We start from the raw sequence: 16,933 nt of genomic DNA, 5'->3' as shown, positions 1-16,933 counted from the left end.
AGAGAAAGAGAAACAAGATGCAGAAGATCAACAGGAATCATCCCACCCGCCATCTCACGCTGCCCAGGATTCTGGGGCCAGGAGACACCCACCACAGAAGTTTGTAACGCAAGGTTAGCTAGGAACAAGTAAACACAGCACTGGCCCTAGCCCTGCTCTTTCTGTGTTGACTCTCCCCACCGAGGTAAAGAACTGGAGGACTACAGACATGTCCAGCTAGTGCCATAGGTCTTCCCATTTGGCCTGAGGCCCAGCCCCTCGTCCCCAGCCCCCGTGAGAGACCCACATCAAGGTTGGTGTTGTAGACGATGATTTCCAGCACCGAGTTGTCTGTCGTAGTGTCCACGTTGGTGAGGTCGTAAAGTGAGGACGACACAGGCCCATATGCCCAGTCCGTGAACTTCCTGGACAGACTACGGAGTAGCTTTTCCTTGATCTCACGACTGAGGATATACTTCAAGATCTGGGGACAGAAAGAGGAACAGCCATTGAACAGGGCTGGGAAGATGTTCCCACCTGGATGGATTGAGCCCCCCTCTGCACCTGCCACCGTAAGCCCCCAGCTCGGCTTCTACTGCAGAACCCCTGTGAACCTCACTGCTCTGCCTAGTTCACCAGGGACAGAGAATACAAGGGACAAAAGGTGCGGAGGCCCTTTGCAGGGTGCAGAAAGCTGCACAGTAAGATCATAAAACCTTCTACCAGTTGGGGACCCCATTCAGTGAAGCATCTGAGAACTGACAATTTTGAGAAATAATTTCTATTTGACCTGGATGGGAGAAGAAACTAGAAGTTTTTCCAGCTTCCCTAGCCTGGTCAAGACCATTCCAGCTGAGGCTCACTGTGGGCCATAAAAGATGCCATCCTGGCAGAGAGGCCTGAGAAATCCACTCTCCAGGTGACCCTCAAACTCTGGTGCACAGTAGAGTCACTTAGGGACACTCGACAATCCCACAGCACTGACTAATTCAGTCCAAAGCTCTGTAGGTGGGACCCAGATATCTATGTTTTGTAAAGCTCCATGGGCAGTTCCAAAGTGCAGGCAAGGTGGAGAGCCACTGCTCTCCAGTTCACTCCTTTCCAAAACTGGGGCGGGAGCTTCCTGGGGCACCAAACCAAGACCCAGGAAGAGGGTTCTGTTTGGGAGAACGGTGTCAGAGCCCTGGTTTCACACCACCCAGTGGGGTTCCCATCTCATCTCATATGGGAGCCTTGTCCTCACAGTCCAGGCAGAGAGCCTCCAGACACAGGGCCAGTCTCCCCATCCTGGGCCCCAGCCTCAAAGAGCCCCAAGGAACAGAGTCTGTGTCTAAGCATCTCTGCACCTTCCACTCCCAGCATAGTGGCCAACTTGGGCAGCATCCAGAAAGGTCTTCCGAAGAACACTGAATGAAGAAGAGAGAGGGCCAGGAATGGGGGTGTCCCTTCCCCAGGACTGGCCACGGGGGAGCACATTATCCCCCAGAGAGTCAAAAGGTCACGGGGCCACGCTCCAAGCACCACAGCGCATGCCACAGCAGCTATCAGGAAGCTCTGCTTGCAACCCTCATCTGACTCTCTTCAAAGCCCCCCACAAACCGTGTTCCTGGGGGAGGGTAGGAGACGGTAGGGAGGGTGGGAGGACACACAATTTCTCCTTTGTCAAAGCCAATCTCCAACCCTTCCTTCCCCCCCAAGAGAATGAAAAGGTCCCTTGTGGGCCCCAGCCCTGACCACTGACACTGGGCCCAAGGCCCTCAAGGCCCCCACCTCCCCTGTCAGCTGCCCTGAGGCGGACACAGCTGTGATTGTTCAATAGCCCCCTGCACCCACCCAGTCCTCTCACAGCCTCCCAGGAGCCTCAGGCCACTCCTAGGGCTTGGACACATGGAGGCTGAAGAGCAAGCTACGCCAGGCCTTACCCTCGGGCCCACCTGAGTCCTGACCTTGATCTCAGACCCAGCTGTGACTCCAGGCACCCACAGCGATGGGAGCCCGCCTCAACCCAAGTCTTCACCAAGGTTAAGCCTTGAGCTCCTCAGCCACTCCACACAGGGCACAAAGGGCCACAAGCCACCACACTTCCTGCTGGGGACCTGGCTCAGAGTTTCAACATGACAGACAGAGAGAGGTCTCTCTAGACTCAGGCAGCTCACTGGCTCTGGAGGCAGAGCCGGCATTCTGGGGCTCCTAGCCTCCTGAGAGAGGCTGAAGGCCCTGAGGGTTTTCAGACATAACTTTGGCTTGTGTGCCTGCCTCACCACACCGGAATCCTCTGTCACAAAGCCTGTGAGGTCCCACGTCACCACAGCCTTCAAGTTCCCCCACTCTGACCCCAGATGGGAGTCTCAGAGCAGGGCACAGAAACACAGAGTGTCAGGGACTAAAGTCCAGAGGGGGCTCCCATGTGACATATTTCTGTGTGGTCACTCAGAACAAACCCACCCCAGGCCACAAATGTACTTCCTAGACTTCAGGCTGACCTTTCCCAGGCCACGGTACAATCTGTGGGGTCCCCAGAAAGGCCAAAGCACCGGCCAGGAGCCTCCCTGCCCTCCTTCCCGTCCCCCACCCCGGGCCCTACCTCGGCCTTGCCCATCTTGGCAGCCAGCTGCAGTGGCGTGAGCCCGTCCTTGTTGTGCATGGTCTCCAGCTCCCACGTCCCGCTCCTCAGCAGGATCATGTCGTACATGCGCTTCACAAAGTCGTTCTGTGTCTTGAAGTCCTCAGCCACTGTCACCAACGCGTGTAGGATGTTGTTTCCCCGTGAGTCCTGTGAGGTGATGTCCGTCTGCCCATTCTCCATCAGCAGCTGCACAATCTCGGGCTGGTTGGTACACGCCGCCAGAGCCAGTGGGGTCTCGCCTGGGGCAGTAGGGAGCACTGGACCTCAGTTCTCTCCTAGACCTGCCCGGTTTCCGCAAGCCCTAGGACTGAGGCCCACGTCCTCAGTAGGACTGACACCCAAGCTTCCCTGTAATTCCCCCCACCTTCTGCCTTGTACGGGAAGAGTGGGGAGACCAAAGCTGGATCACTGCCATTATCTCCTAACTGATCTCCCTACTTCCATCCCAGGCCTCCATCACTATCCCCAGCATAGTAGCCAGACTGATCCTAGTGACACAAAAGACTCACCTCTCCCAGAATAAAAGCCCGGTTTCCAGCAAAAGCCCACAGGCCCTGCATGTTCAAACATCACTTCCTCTCCTACCCCCCACTCACTCCTCTCCGGCCACAGTGGCCTTCTTCCTTTTCCTAGAACATGCCAAGGCATTTTTCCTACCTCAGGGCCTTTACACAGGCTGTTCCCCTCGCTTGTAGTACTGTTTCTTAGCATCTGCCTTGGGCATCTCCACACTTCTACCAGTCTTCACTCAAACATCAGGTTTTTAATGAGTCACCCTAACTGCACTATTTAAAATTGAAATCCACTTCCCTGCCCTGGAACTCCTGATCCCCTTTCCCTGACTTGTTTTTTATATTTTCATAGCACTTATCATTTTCTAAGATATTACATAGTGTTATTTATTATGTTTATTATTGATCATTTTCCTCCAGTCTAGAACATAAGTTCCATGAGGATGGGAAACTTTGTTTCATTCACCAATACATTTCAAACACCTAGAATGGTGCCAGGAGTATATAGTAAGTGATCAATAAACGTTTTTTAAGAAAAGAGAAGGCAGGTGACTCATACATGGTCACACAGCAAACCTGGGATGGAACTAGGACCGGACAGGAGGTCTCCAACTGTTTCCCTTTCAATCTCCCTTCTGTTCCCTCTCTTCATCCCACCTGACAGACATTTCCCAACACTGGTTCCAACAGGGTCTAATGTTGGACAATGGACTGTATAAGACCCTGTCCTCATGGCTGCTCAGACCCAGCTAGTCCTACAGATAAATACCAACCAAAGAAACAAAAAACCACCCAGAAGAGTAAACAGGTCAGTGGTTGCAGCCAAGGGCTGGAGTGGGTAAAGGGGTTGGCAAATTTGTGGGGGCAAAGTTTCTGGTGTGCTGGGACTATTTATACCCTGCCCTCATGGTGGTGGTTAGTCAACTGTATACATTTGTGGGGCTGAACAGAACTATCCATTAAAACGGGTGAATTTCACTATATCTAAATTATGCATTACAATCTTTTTTTTTCTACCCAGAGTATCCTAACCCCAATTCCTTTTGAACGCCCTAATTTGTCAGTCAGGGAATCTTCCTCTCTGACTCTTGACTGCGTGTTTGCAGTCCTGGAAAGCATCGGGCGCAAGGGCAGAGGCAAAGCTGAGTCTGCTCACGCGGGTGCCCACTCGCGCCCCCTCCCCCAGTTCAGAAGGCTCTATCCCAGCGGCCTCCCCGGGCACTGTCCCTCTGGGCCTGGGGCGGGTCCACTGGTCCACGTGCCGAGCGGGCAGACACCGGCAGTGGGGGCTCCAGGCCAGCCCACCAGCACCAACGGGACGGGAGTGGGTCGGGAAGGCCGGAAGGGGCGGGCAGCACCCACCAAAGTAGAAGCCCTCGTGTAGGTACTTGGGGTTGAAGAAGACCCCCCTGGCGTGGGCGTTGACGTCGGCGCCCGCGGCGATGAGCAGCGCGGTGATGTCTCCCTGCCGCCGCTCGATGGCGATGTTCAGCGCCGTCTGCCCTGCGAACGGAGTGGGGAAGGAGGAAGGGGGCGCTCAGCGGCTGGGCCCTGGGGGACAGACCCTCCCTGGCCCCCGAACTCCCCGCCGAGCGACAGCAAAATACTAGCTGCCTTCCTGCTCCATGCTCCAGTGAGACTTCAGTGCTACCATACTGGGTGTCGCAAGGGCTGGGGGACCTGGGGCGGGGCGGAGAGGGGCGGGGAGGGGCGGGTGGGGGGCAATCCAGACTGCATAAGCCAGGTTAGAACTTTATCCTAAGTGCTGTGGGAAGTCACAAGTCATTGAAGCAGGCAAGGGACACGACCAGAGTTTTGAGTTTTGCACATGTGTATTTTCAGATCACTCTAGATGCAAAATTGGAGGATGCATTAGAAGGAGCCCAGACTTGGCAGGAACCGCCACTTCAGTGGAGAAAGAGATGATGAGAGCCAGAGACCCATGGGAGAAAGTGTCCTCAGAATGGCCTGTGGGGGCTGGGAAAGAAGGAATGACTGGCCTAGGAGCTGGGAGAGTGGTGCCACAATGACTGAGGAACAGAACAGGAGAAAGCAGCGGGAAGGGGCTGGAGGGACATTAACCCAGATGGTGGAGTCTGTGGACTCTCCAGATCGAAGGCTCTGAAAGGCTGGGGCAGGGGATAGGTCTAGGAATGTCCCACCAGAAACAGCATTTTCCAAGGAGCTGCCACCATCCCATATACAAAAATAAATTCCTGGTGGATTAAAGAAGTAGGCGTTTAAAAAAAACAAAAATTCATTGATTAACTAATCTTTTCATAAGGAAGAACTTCTTAAGCAAAACCCAAAAATGCAGAAACAACCACAAAGAAAAAACTAACATGTCGGCTCACAAAGAAAAAATTTAAGGTTTCCGCAATTTAGAAGACAAAGTAAAGGAAGTTAAAAGGCAAGTGATAGGCTGGGGAAAATATCTGAGACATAAATAGACAGTAGGTTTTGTAAAGTTCCTAATATATTAAGACCACTTACAAGTCAACAGACAACTTAAAAGAAAACTGAGAAAAAATTAACAAACACCTCACAGAGAAGAAAATACACATGGCCAAAAAAGAAAGTGAAACATGATTGGAATCACTGATAATTGAGAAAATGAAGTTAGAATCTAGCAAGTTAACACTTTTCTACTTTTCACTGACTAGATTGGCAAAACAAAACAAAAAACAAAGCAGAACCAAACAAAAATAATAATTTCCAGTATTAGTGAAAGGTGAGAGAATGAGGGAATGAATACTTGGTATTTCGAGGAGAATAAACTAGTATCTTTTACAAGCAAATCTGACAATTATCATTACAAATTTTAATGTGCATGCCTTTGAACACAGAAAATCCAATTCAAAATTTTCCTAAAACATGTGCCCTGAGCATGGGGTCATAGGCAAGAATATGTACTGTGATATTTTCATAGTGAAAATTGAAGGAAAATAATATATATTTATATATATACTCAACAGGGGAATACAGAAATTAACCACAGGATAGCCACACTCAGACTAGGCAGGAAAAAAGGAGGCAGACTCGCATATTCTGGGATGAGAAAGTGTCTAAGGCATAGAGTTTAAAAAAAAAAAAATGCAAGGTTTAAAACAATACAAACAGTATACTATTGTTCTATGGTAAATAGATACATGAATAAACAAACATGTTTCTATGTTCACATGTACACATGTGTAAAAAGCCTAGGAAAGTCCTCAAGGTGTACACAACATAATTATTTCTAGAGAGGAGACTGGAAAAACGGGCAAAGGGGTTTGTTTTAACTTAATTAAATACTTGAATTTTTTATGTTCTAAGGGTATTTATTTATTTTTAAATTTTAAAAAAGATTTTATTTATTTATTTATTTAGAGTGTGTGCAGGGAGAGGGGCAGAGGGAGAGAGAGAGACTCTCCAGCAGGGGCTGAGCCTAGAGCCCAATGTGGGACTTGATCTCATGACCCTGAGGTCAAGACCTGAGCAGATGTCAGTTGCTTAACTGACTGAGCCACCTAGGAGCGCCTTAATGGGTTTTTAAAATCTGGAAATGTAGGTCCTTCAGGTCTGTAAAATATTTTTGTATAACTCCTTTGACCATGGACTCCCTTCCATTTTCTCTATTCTATATTTCTTCTGTTGGGCTTCCTAGGTAGAACTTTTGCTATCCTTATTTTTTTTTATGTTCTCTTTTGCATACCTTATTTATTTATTTATTTATCTATCTATTATTTATTTATTTATTTCCTTTCTCAAATGTTTCCTTGACTCTATCTTCCAAACCCTCCTGTTGGCTACTTTTTTTCTGCTGCCATATTTTCTTTCTTTTTATTGGAATGTTTTACAATGAAACTCTATTCATGTGTTATTTATGTAATTAAAAATAATTATGTTGAATGGATACATTGATGGATATAAAATCACTCATTATATTAATCTCAAATGCATGTTTAAAATTTTTAATAATAATTTTTAGTTGAATACATTGCTTTAAAAAAGGCAAATTTCTGAAGGCCTTTAACAAAACGTTAAAAATAATATTTTAAAAGTTGCTTTTGGATCCTCTTAGCAGCATAGGAAGGAAATATTAGCCCCTGACAGATGGAGGAACGAGACTCAGAAAGGCAAAGTAACTTGCCCAAAGTGAGGAAAAATGACTCCCACTCCCCATGGTGTTGTAGCCCCTCAGCCCCCAGTGGCGGGGAGCACCCACCCAGACACTAGAGGGAAGGTATGAGCAGATACCATCAGAGAGAATGGGGAGTTGGCTTCTGAGAAGTCAGAAATAAATGGCTCTTCCCACCATGCAGAGAAAGTGCTCACAGCCCCCAACAAGGCCACCAGCAAAAGACAAAATCATGAAAGAAGGAAGTGATAAGGGAAGGCTAAGAAAGAAAAAAGGAATTGCAGCCAGGACAGCAACGCCTTAATAGTAACCTTCATTTATTCACTCATTCAAAAACCATTTATTAAGGATCTCTTATATGAGACACCAAGGGGCCCAGGGAATTCACTATGGGCAAGACAGACTCCATCCCTGGCCTCAAGAGATTTCTAGAACATGCTTCTAGAAAGAGGTGTAAGTGTCTATATACTGACAAGAAGAAAGAAGGGGAGAGAAAGGGACTGAAAGGGGGGAAGAATCAAGACAGGCAAGCTTGAGGCACTGACCTAAAACTCTTTGGCTAAGGACTAGTATCAGCTCCCTAGTGACAGGCTGAGAACATTATACACAGCTCATCTAGTTTCTCTCTTTCCTTTGGCTACCAGGGAGCTCAGCATGCAGTTCAGCACTCAGCTGTAGCCATCTTCCCTGGATTCCCTCTCTTCCAAGGAACGGTGTTAGTTTTCACAATCCTTTACTTTTTCTTGAATATAGCAAAAATGCTTGTGAACGTCTGGAGTATAAATAAATAAATATTTAAAAATGACTTTATCCCATGAGAAACGTTGAGGGCCCAAGACAGACCATCCCCTGCAAAGAGCAATGTTCAGCACCCCTTGGCATGTCAGCAAGATAGCATCTGGTCATTCCTGAGCTCATCATGTTTGCACCTTATTAGAGATGAACAGGATGTTTACTGAGTCCAAAAACTCCAGTGAGGGCATACCTTACTGATTATTCACAACAGATTTGCTGGGCAGGGAAACATTATCCCAAATTTGGTCTTCTGCCCCTTTCTAGTCCACTTAACAGAGAAGCCACAAAATTGAGACCCAAATGAGTGATAATGATGATGGTGAGTCTGACAGGTGTGTGGGCCTCGCCCAGCTATCCTACAGCATCTCTGGCCGGCTTCCCATTGCCCTGATAGGCCAAACTCGTTCCCATCTCGGGCTTCAGCCCTTGCCCTGCTCCCAGTCTTCCCCATCATGCCAGCCTCAGGTCAAATGTTCCCTCCCTGCGAACCCACTCTAAAGCTGCCCATACCCAGTCACTTCAGATCATCTTCCTAGCGTTTTCCATCTAAAATCACTTTATTTAAAGCAGTGGCCTGCATCTGTCTTGTTCGTCACTGCACCCCAGTGCTGAAAACAAGGCCTGCCTGGCCTGTGGTGGGCACTCGAATCGCTCTACAGAACCAAGGATGGAGGCGGGGAGGGCCTGCTATGTGGTACTGAAGCACGCTGCGTGCTTTGGGTCCACAGGGACAGTGGGGGGCTCCGCATGGCTTGGTTCCCACCCCAGCCCATGTCCACATGGCACCTCCCACAAGTAGCATACCTTCGTAGGCCTCCTCTGTGTATGCAGCGTTGATGAACCTGTCCAGGATGTCATTCTCCTCCGCGAAAGCCAGCAGGATCCGCACAATCTCCTTGGTGTTGGGGTTGATGTTTAACAAGGCCTTCATCAGGCAGGTCTTCCCCGTGTCAGAGGCCGTCAGCTTGTGCATGAGGAAGTCTGCAGGCAGGGTCATGGGGTGAGCCGTGGGAGGGGCCCCGGCTGCCCCTAGGCCTCCCAGCCCTGAGCAGGGGGGGCCAGGATGTGGGGGCTGCAGTCTCCGATCTTGAGACACCCATGCTGTGCCCTCCACTGGCCTCCTGGAGCCTGTGTTACCTGCTCCCCTCCTCCCTCTCCAACTCTTCCCCCCGTGAGGCCCCCGAAAGCCTTATGTGAGGCCTTCTGCTCTCTGCCTTCTGCACCTGCTAGTTGGAGGGGGAAATCTCACCCACTGCATGTCTTCCCACTGTCCACCTCAGTGCTGACGCCCGAAATCTCCAGCCTGCCACCTCCTGGCAGCCTGCAAATAAAGCTTATCACCTCCCTCTAACAAGCTACTCCCAGTCCCCCAGACAACGTGGGCCCCACCAGCCAGCAAGTCGCCAAAGGCACTACCTGGGAATGCTCCCTTTCTCTCACTCCCTTTGTCCTTGGCTCCAGACCAGATCCCCTGCTGAGGAGCTGGTCACCTTCCCCCGGGTCTGCTGCTGTGATCCCAGCATTGCCTGAATAGTGCCCTTCTCCAGTTTTACACCCGCCCTCCATGCAGTAGCCAGACATGACCTTCGCCTGTCTAAGCCCTTCTGTGGCTCCCCAATGCCCTCAGAGTCAGGTTCAAAGTCCCCAGCCCAACCTTCTGGGCTCCTCACATGCCCCCCTCATGGGTTGTTGTGGGGAAAGGTGAACAGCAGGAGGCAAGCCCCCAGCCCCACACTCTCTCTGCTAGAGCCAGGCACTGACCAGCCACGTCCAGGCCACGACGCCGTTTGCAAAGTTCCTGCAGCTCCCCCAGCAGTTCCAGCAGCTCCTCCACGCAGCCCTCTGACACGGCTGCAAAGATGCGCTGCTTCAGCCGCTTCTTCCTCCGCCTCTGCTCTTCCTTGGCCAGGTTTGCACTGAGGCCAGAAAGTATCTCCAGTTCACCACATGGGTGCCACCAACTTACTCTCCCCCTCCTCCTGCCAGGGCCGCTGTGCCTGCACAGAGCTGCACCACAGCCGGGTCCTTGGCCCCAGACAGCACAGCCGCAGCTCCACAGCCAGTCACCAGGCCCCAGAGTCTTCCATCAGCACCCCGGGGCCCTGGCATCCGTGTTGCCCCCTGCAGGCTTCCCTCCGAATCCAAATGCAATCACAGTTTTTCAAACTATATATTTGGGTACACATAGCAAAGATGACTAGAAAGGACAAATAATAGTGATTATCTTAAAAAATATGAGATGAAAGGAAGGAAAATCCCACTTTCATCTTTGGCAGTGTTTGAATTCTTAAACTCTGTCTCTCCCTGCCCCCACACTCCAAAGAGATAGCCATGGCAATGCGTATTTTTTTGTTTGTATGTGTTCTAGCAAAATGCACATGGTGTTTCATGGTTTGGGTGCATGTATTTTTAATTCACTTGTATGGGATTGTGTTACAGTTCTCGCTCTGCTGCAGACTGTTGTCTGAATATTTTATAATGAATGGGTAATACTTCTTAGAGTTTATGAAATGTAATTCTCCCCCCACAAAAGAAAATTCCTACATGCCACAGCCATGGGCCCAGACATTTGTCCCAGCCCCAGGAATGGAGGCTGCTTTCTCTTCCCTGGGTTGTGATGCCCGTGCCTCTGTCATCCACCTGGTGGACACAGAGGGTGGAAGGGAATGGCCAGGCTTACCTGGGGCTGTTGGGATTGGACGGGGTCTCTGTCACATCGTCCTGAGGAGACTGTGGTGAGTCCATGTCATCACAGTTCCCAGAGAGGCTGTGGGGGAGTGGGGAAGGAAGAGAGAGAGACAAGTTTAAAAGAGAGAGACAACCAGGACTGGCCATTAGGCCCCGGGTGAGTCACTGCCCGTACTGGACTGGAGTAGGGGCAGGCATGGGGGCCAGTACTCACCACTGCCGGATGTTGGAGTCCATAGGCTTGGAGAAGACCGGGGGAGAAGTCTTGGAGACAGTGGGGTTGGGATCGAACCCTTCTATCTCCAGGAAGAAGTGTGCACTATGGGGACACCCAAACAAGGCCATTAGAGCGGGACAGGGACTGTCCACCCACATGCCCTCCACCCTGAGAGTGACCTTCCACATAGCACACTCACTCTTGGCTGGCTCCACACTAGGCTCCATCCCTCATGGCTTCGCTCAAGCCATGCAGCTGCCCTCTCAAATGGGTACCATCCCAATTATCCACGCTTGACAGGTGGGCATGTGGAGGCTCTGAGGTGAAGCTACTTGCCCAAGCTCACACAGCAAGCAGGTGGCAGAGCTTGGATTCGAAGCTGGGTCTGGGTGACTCTTGTCACTAAAAATACCGGGAGACGAGCCCAGGGGTCTCTGCTGGGGTGGCCTAGCATCTGAGGGGGACTTTCCTGTCTGCAGCTTCCTCCAGGTGCGAGGACTCACCAGAGATGGGGGACATGATAACAAGAGCTACAATTCCCCGTCATCTCCCGCAATAGCCCCTCTGGCCTCAGGTCTGAAGAAGAGCCCTTCCAGGAGTCAGTCCCTCGATGCTGACATCGACAAAGGCCTTTCCTGGCTGCCAGGGCATATTCGACCCCCTTTGTGTCAGCACAGAAAACAGACCTAGAGCTAAGAGAGCACGTAAAAGTTCAGGGGACAAGACTAAGAATCCTCGTCAAGAAGGAAAACTCAGGAGACCACTTTGGACAGTGGACATGAGGAGAAGTAGAGGGCAAGTGAAGGGCACACTTTCTCCCAGGCCTGGAAGAGAGTTGTGGGCCCAGGGCCTGTGACCTGACTAAGCCCCAGAGAAGGGGACAGACTCACTGGCCGCTCAGAGGCAAGACACACATCCAAGATATGACTCCCGAGCCAGACACCCACAAACAGAGACACGCATGCTCACAGAACCCACAATCACACACTCAGGGACAAGCCCTCCCATGACAACAAGGATGATGAGCACCAGGACAAGGGCCGGTTGCTGCGATACCCGCCACCCCGTGGCTGCTGCCACGTACCTGCTGGCCCTGTGACCTGGCCTGGGAGAGTGGCCTCCTGACCAGCTGCTCTTTCTCCTAAGTGCTTTTGCTGCTTGTTTCCTTCCCACGCCCAGGAGGATCGACATGCCCCCTCCCTTTCTCGTAAGACCACCGAAGAGCTCCCAAAGTACAGTTCCAGCCATGTCAAGTTCAGAAGGGTAGCAGGAAAAGGACTTGGCCCCATTCTGTAAATGAGGGAACTAAAGCCCAGGATGGAGCAGCAGATCACGATGGATATCCTTTTCCCCAAGGATAGAAGCCACGTTGGTCAGAGAACTGACTCGTGATTCCAGGCTCACAGTTTATACCATTATCCGTGCTGCTCTCCTCTCGGCCCTCTGGACCTTCTTCCAGCCAACTGGTTCTAGGGATTAGCTGAAAGTGGACACTGCCCAACATAGCCACTTCCCCGGATGGGCAGGCATGAGCGAGTCCTGGGTATTCCAGGGTCTTCTAGGGTCTTCTGGGACTTTCCCAGGCAAGACCCGGGGCTCCCTCTCCTGTCCTCCAGAAACAGACGAGACTGGAAGGCTCAGAACCAATCCAGAACTGGGGCATAATTGGGGTGGGGAGGCGGCACTGACTGGCACATTGGCCCTCACCCTCCTGTCTTCCGCCCATCAAGAGGAACTTTCTGATCTGAAATAAAATCAAATCCTTCTTCCAAAAGAGAAGTACACCCCTGACTGGGAGCCCAAAACCTGGGTTCTAGTCTGGCTTTGCCTCAGCCTCCTGTGTGACCTGAGGATGGCGAGTGGTTGGGCCACATGATCCGGACTCTGCAGCCAGGACTGCTCTAAATCATCCACAAATGGACTGTGTAGCTAAAGTGGGCATCAGAGGTCATCCAGTTGGATCACCACTCCAGCATCCCTGAAGTGCCCCAAAAATGCCACCCTAAAGCTATTCTTACTTGTCTAGTCTCCTTGGTATACATCTACTCAACAAATATTTATTGAGCACCTACCGTGTGCCCAGCACTGTTCTAGGAGATGGGGATTAGATGGTGCACAAATGAGCAAAAAACCATTTGAAGAGCTATTGTTCCGGTGAACTGGTCAGAACCGGTCCCAAGGATTGGACCAGGGACCAGGGCATAACACAATGAGGTCATTGCTTTCCCTGCTCCAGACAACACACCGACCTTCAACTGTAAGATCCTCAGTGGGAGGAAATACACTTGCAGTGTCCTTAATTCTCCAGAACCCAATACTTGTTCCGACACCTGGAAGACTTAACTGAACAGAGGAGTAGAAAATGGATAGATAATGTGTAAAAGGAAGGGAAAATGGCTCATCAGATAGATGGACAGATAAGTTGGATGGATGAATAAGATGGTTAGAAGGCTGGATGGATGCATGAACGGCTAAGGAATGAGTAATTGGGTGGGCAGATTGGTGGATAGATACGGAGGTGGGTGGAATGACCCAATAGACTGACAAACGAGTATAAACCTCAGGTGACTCCTACTGGGCTCTCTGTTGCCCAAAGCTCTCATCTTTTTCTCAGTCTTTCCCAAGAAGTTCAGGAAGGGTCCTTTGCCTTTCCTCCAACTCCTCTCCTTCTCAAGGTCTCCTCCCAGAGTCGATAGGGGGGCCCCAGGGTGGACCAAAAACCAAATCATGGCAGCATCTATCTATTCCAGGCCTGGAAACCAAAGGGACAGAGGGAGTGGAGGAAATGTATCCTCATCTTACCATGAAGTGTCCTCAATTGTGCTGAGGGACTGTGCTGAGCCCCCAGGACACTTACTCATCAGTTCACCCACTCCGTCTCTCTTGCACCGACCCACCTACTTAACTCAGAAACTACTAATATGCTCCATGTAGGAAATGTGGGAAACAGGAAGGAAGAGATGACCCTTCCAGGAACCTTGTCCTCAGAGACAAGGGAAAATCCCCAGAAGCAGGGAGAGCAGGTAGAAGAAAAGCTTCTACAGCAGAAGGTGAGGACTATGTCAGAGGAAGTCTTCAGTGGCTAGGAAGGAGAGTGGTGAAAGTCAGACTGGAAAGATCCCTGACTGTGAGCAAGGACCCAATTCCTGGGACAAGGAGCTATAGACCATGACAGTCCATCCCACACATGCCCTAATTGCCAGCGCACATACCACATCTCACCTGCCATGGTGACAGATGGTGATGTCTTGGCCATGTGACAGCCTGGCTTCTAACCCGCAGCATATGCTGTTTGTTTATTCCTACCTTTGATCCAGACCAAAGGACACCTCACAAGTGTTGTTAACTCAGGTGAGCACATAGCTCTCCACCATCTCTCCTTCATTTCTGTCCCTTTGAAGACGGTGAACTATCCCCTGAGCATCTCCGGGGCTGGGAAGGAGGCTGTGTGACCAGCTACTTTGTACCCAAAATTGTCCAAGTGCTCTTATCTCCAAAAGGCCAGCTCCTCCATAACCTTCATCAGCCCATGTCTACCTCAGGGCATTTGCCTTGCTCAGGATTCAGGAAAGACGCCACAGTGGCAGCTGCTCATGAGAAATAGCATGATGGCTCAGGAAAAGCTCCGAGTCCAAAAATCTCTCCCTACTTAGATTACTTGGTATCTTCAGTTCCACCATTACTACAGATTTCCTTACTGGTCAGACTGGCCTTCTTTATTTACATTGAATTTTTTCTTTTCTTTTCTTTTCCTATCTAGGCTGAGTCCTATACTCAGTTTTGAGGGAGATGCTCAAACCTTCAGGGAGAAGTAGGCATTTGAGGGTCCACAAGGAGCCCTTGGGTAGAAGGTGCTACTGCTTCATGAGATGAAATTCACATCTCACACCCAGGCCATTGGCTGTGTGAGGTAGAGCTGAGTATGAGGCTAAGTTCATGAACAGGGAAAGGCTCAGAAAAGGCAGCTTGACTGTGGGAAGATCCTGGGATTTTCCTGAAGCCGTGTTCACCATCTTTCCCTGAGGTCCAAACCTCCCCTAGGAATGGGAGAAGTCAGGGAAAGGGAAAGAGAGGCAGGAGGGTGGTGCTTCATGGCTTGGATCTGGAATCTCTGCCCTTATCTAGACAACTAAGGCTGCCCTCATAGCCCCAGGTCTGCCCAGTTTTCTCTCCTGCACTCCAGGATGGAGCCTCCACCTGCACGTTCCTCGGGCACTTCTCAGACAACATTCACACCTGAACCTGGCTTGTCTCTCCTCATCTTGCTCCTCCTCTGACGTGCTCATGTCACAGATGGCCCCATCAACCCTCCCATCAAATGAAGGGGATGTCTCTTGTTTTGCCTTGTCCCTCCCTTCTCATAGTTGGTCCTGCAGACCCCATGATCCTGATAAATTTCTGACCTGACCCCCTCTTCCCCATCCCTGGTCACCCAGGTTCAGACCTTACCAGCTGTCACTCAAGCTTCCCAAGAGCCTCCTTGTCATCTTCTTGCTCCCAGTCTCCCCTCTAATCCATCATCCACATAGATCACCCAGACTATCCTTTCCAAAATGCAAATCTCACCATGCCCTCTATCTCACATAAAATCCCTCTGTGGCTCCTGACTGCCCTCAGGTTTGTCCGAACTCTTTAACCAACCTCCAAGACCCAGCCCCCATGGGACTCATGTTCTCCAAGATTCTACCACCCATCCAGCACTTCAGTTACACATTTCCTCACTGGTCCCTGCCCCAAGCCTCCATCTGGGGATGCTGTTGCCCTTCTTCTCCACCTGCCATTACCCACATTAAACCAACTCATCCAGGAAGTGCCCTGAGAAGGCCCACAGTCTTCTCAGATCCCTTCTCAGAAGTTGGGACACATCTCACATTCTTCTGGGTGCCCTTCTCACCAGACTGTGAGTAGGGATGGATATTCTTTCTCTCTGTGTCTCAGCCTCCCCAGCCTGGGCCCTGGTGCACAGAAAACTTCAGTAATTATTACTCAAAAACAACAGACAGAAGGGAAATCACTGTTCTCACCTCTGGCCCAAGCAGGGGCTGGGGCTGGGGCCAGAGGAGGCAGGGCAAAGAAGCTAAATCACATCCGGGCCACCACGGTCCAGTGAAGACACAGCTTGTGGTGAGGAGGGGCATTTGGGCGCTGAAAGGTGTTGGGCAACTGCCACGGAAGCAGCTCAGGCGCCAGAGATGACCCTGGAGAAACACTCCCGCGCTTTGCTTCCTCCACATCCCCAGCTGGGAAGTAGTCGTAACCATCCCAGTCCTAGTCAGCTCCCAGGGGCCCCTTGGAGTGACAATAACAATGACCGTGATGAAGATGGAGCTCCAAGTAACAAAAACACCATCAGCACGTGTGTGCAGGATGCCAACTGCTTGCGGACAACCCCAGCAAACCATCACCCTATGAGGAGATGCCTTTGCTTCTTGCCCGTTACACAGGTGGTGTTTAAGAGCTTGAACACCCTGGATGGGAAATGGATGGGATGGGAAAGCAGTTGGCTTATGTGAAGAAAGCATTCATTTGGGGATCCGGGTTGCCTGGAATGTCCATGCCTCTTTCTACTCCTTGTCTCAAGGATGGCTCCAGGGATCCCTTGCCTCCCCGAGAAGCCTTCCTGAATATTACTGCCTCAGCACCTCTGATCCCTTCAAGGAGGTCTCCCTGATTATTCCCATTGAGAATGGCTTCTCTAGCTCAGTCCCTGAATATGTAGGGCTGTTTCCCCACCCTCCCCCATTTATACCTAGCCGGATATCAGGTCACCCCAGATGAGACAGTCTTGTGTCAACCCCAGGCAAGGGCTGCCTGAGGATGGGCATCAGAATCCCTCTTGTGCCCTCACAACACAGTGCCGAAGCCTGCCCGTCCTACCTCTTCTTGGTGGGGGTGATCTCTGCTGGCCTCTTCTCCTGCAGGACGGCAGGGTTCCCACTGGGGACAGCAGCTCTTCTGCCCATGAGGGGCACCATCTCCTTGGGGTGGGCATTCAT

The 16,933-nt window shown here is 50.8% G+C and overlaps 1 protein-coding gene across 1 annotated transcript in view; it reads right to left on the bottom strand.

Annotated features, from left to right (window-relative positions):
* LOC131816312 (transient receptor potential cation channel subfamily V member 3-like) overlaps positions 1-16,933 on the bottom strand; it is a 19,131-nt gene extending 2,198 nt beyond the window's left edge. Inside the window, exons 1-8 of the mRNA XM_059148934.1 lie at positions 16,815-16,933; positions 10,935-11,039; positions 10,713-10,799; positions 9,794-9,948; positions 8,837-9,013; positions 4,480-4,620; positions 2,564-2,844; positions 287-463 (exon numbers count right to left, since the gene is read on the bottom strand). Coding sequence (XP_059004917.1) covers positions 287-463; positions 2,564-2,844; positions 4,480-4,620; positions 8,837-9,013; positions 9,794-9,948; positions 10,713-10,799; positions 10,935-11,039; positions 16,815-16,933 — 1,242 coding nt within the window. The remainder of the gene's footprint in view (positions 1-286; positions 464-2,563; positions 2,845-4,479; positions 4,621-8,836; positions 9,014-9,793; positions 9,949-10,712; positions 10,800-10,934; positions 11,040-16,814) is intronic.

Source organism: Mustela lutreola, chromosome 15 (genome assembly GCF_030435805.1).
Source record: "Mustela lutreola isolate mMusLut2 chromosome 15, mMusLut2.pri, whole genome shotgun sequence".
Lineage (NCBI taxonomy): Eukaryota > Metazoa > Chordata > Mammalia > Carnivora > Mustelidae > Mustela > Mustela lutreola.
This window is presented reverse-complemented; position numbering and strand designations above follow the sequence as displayed.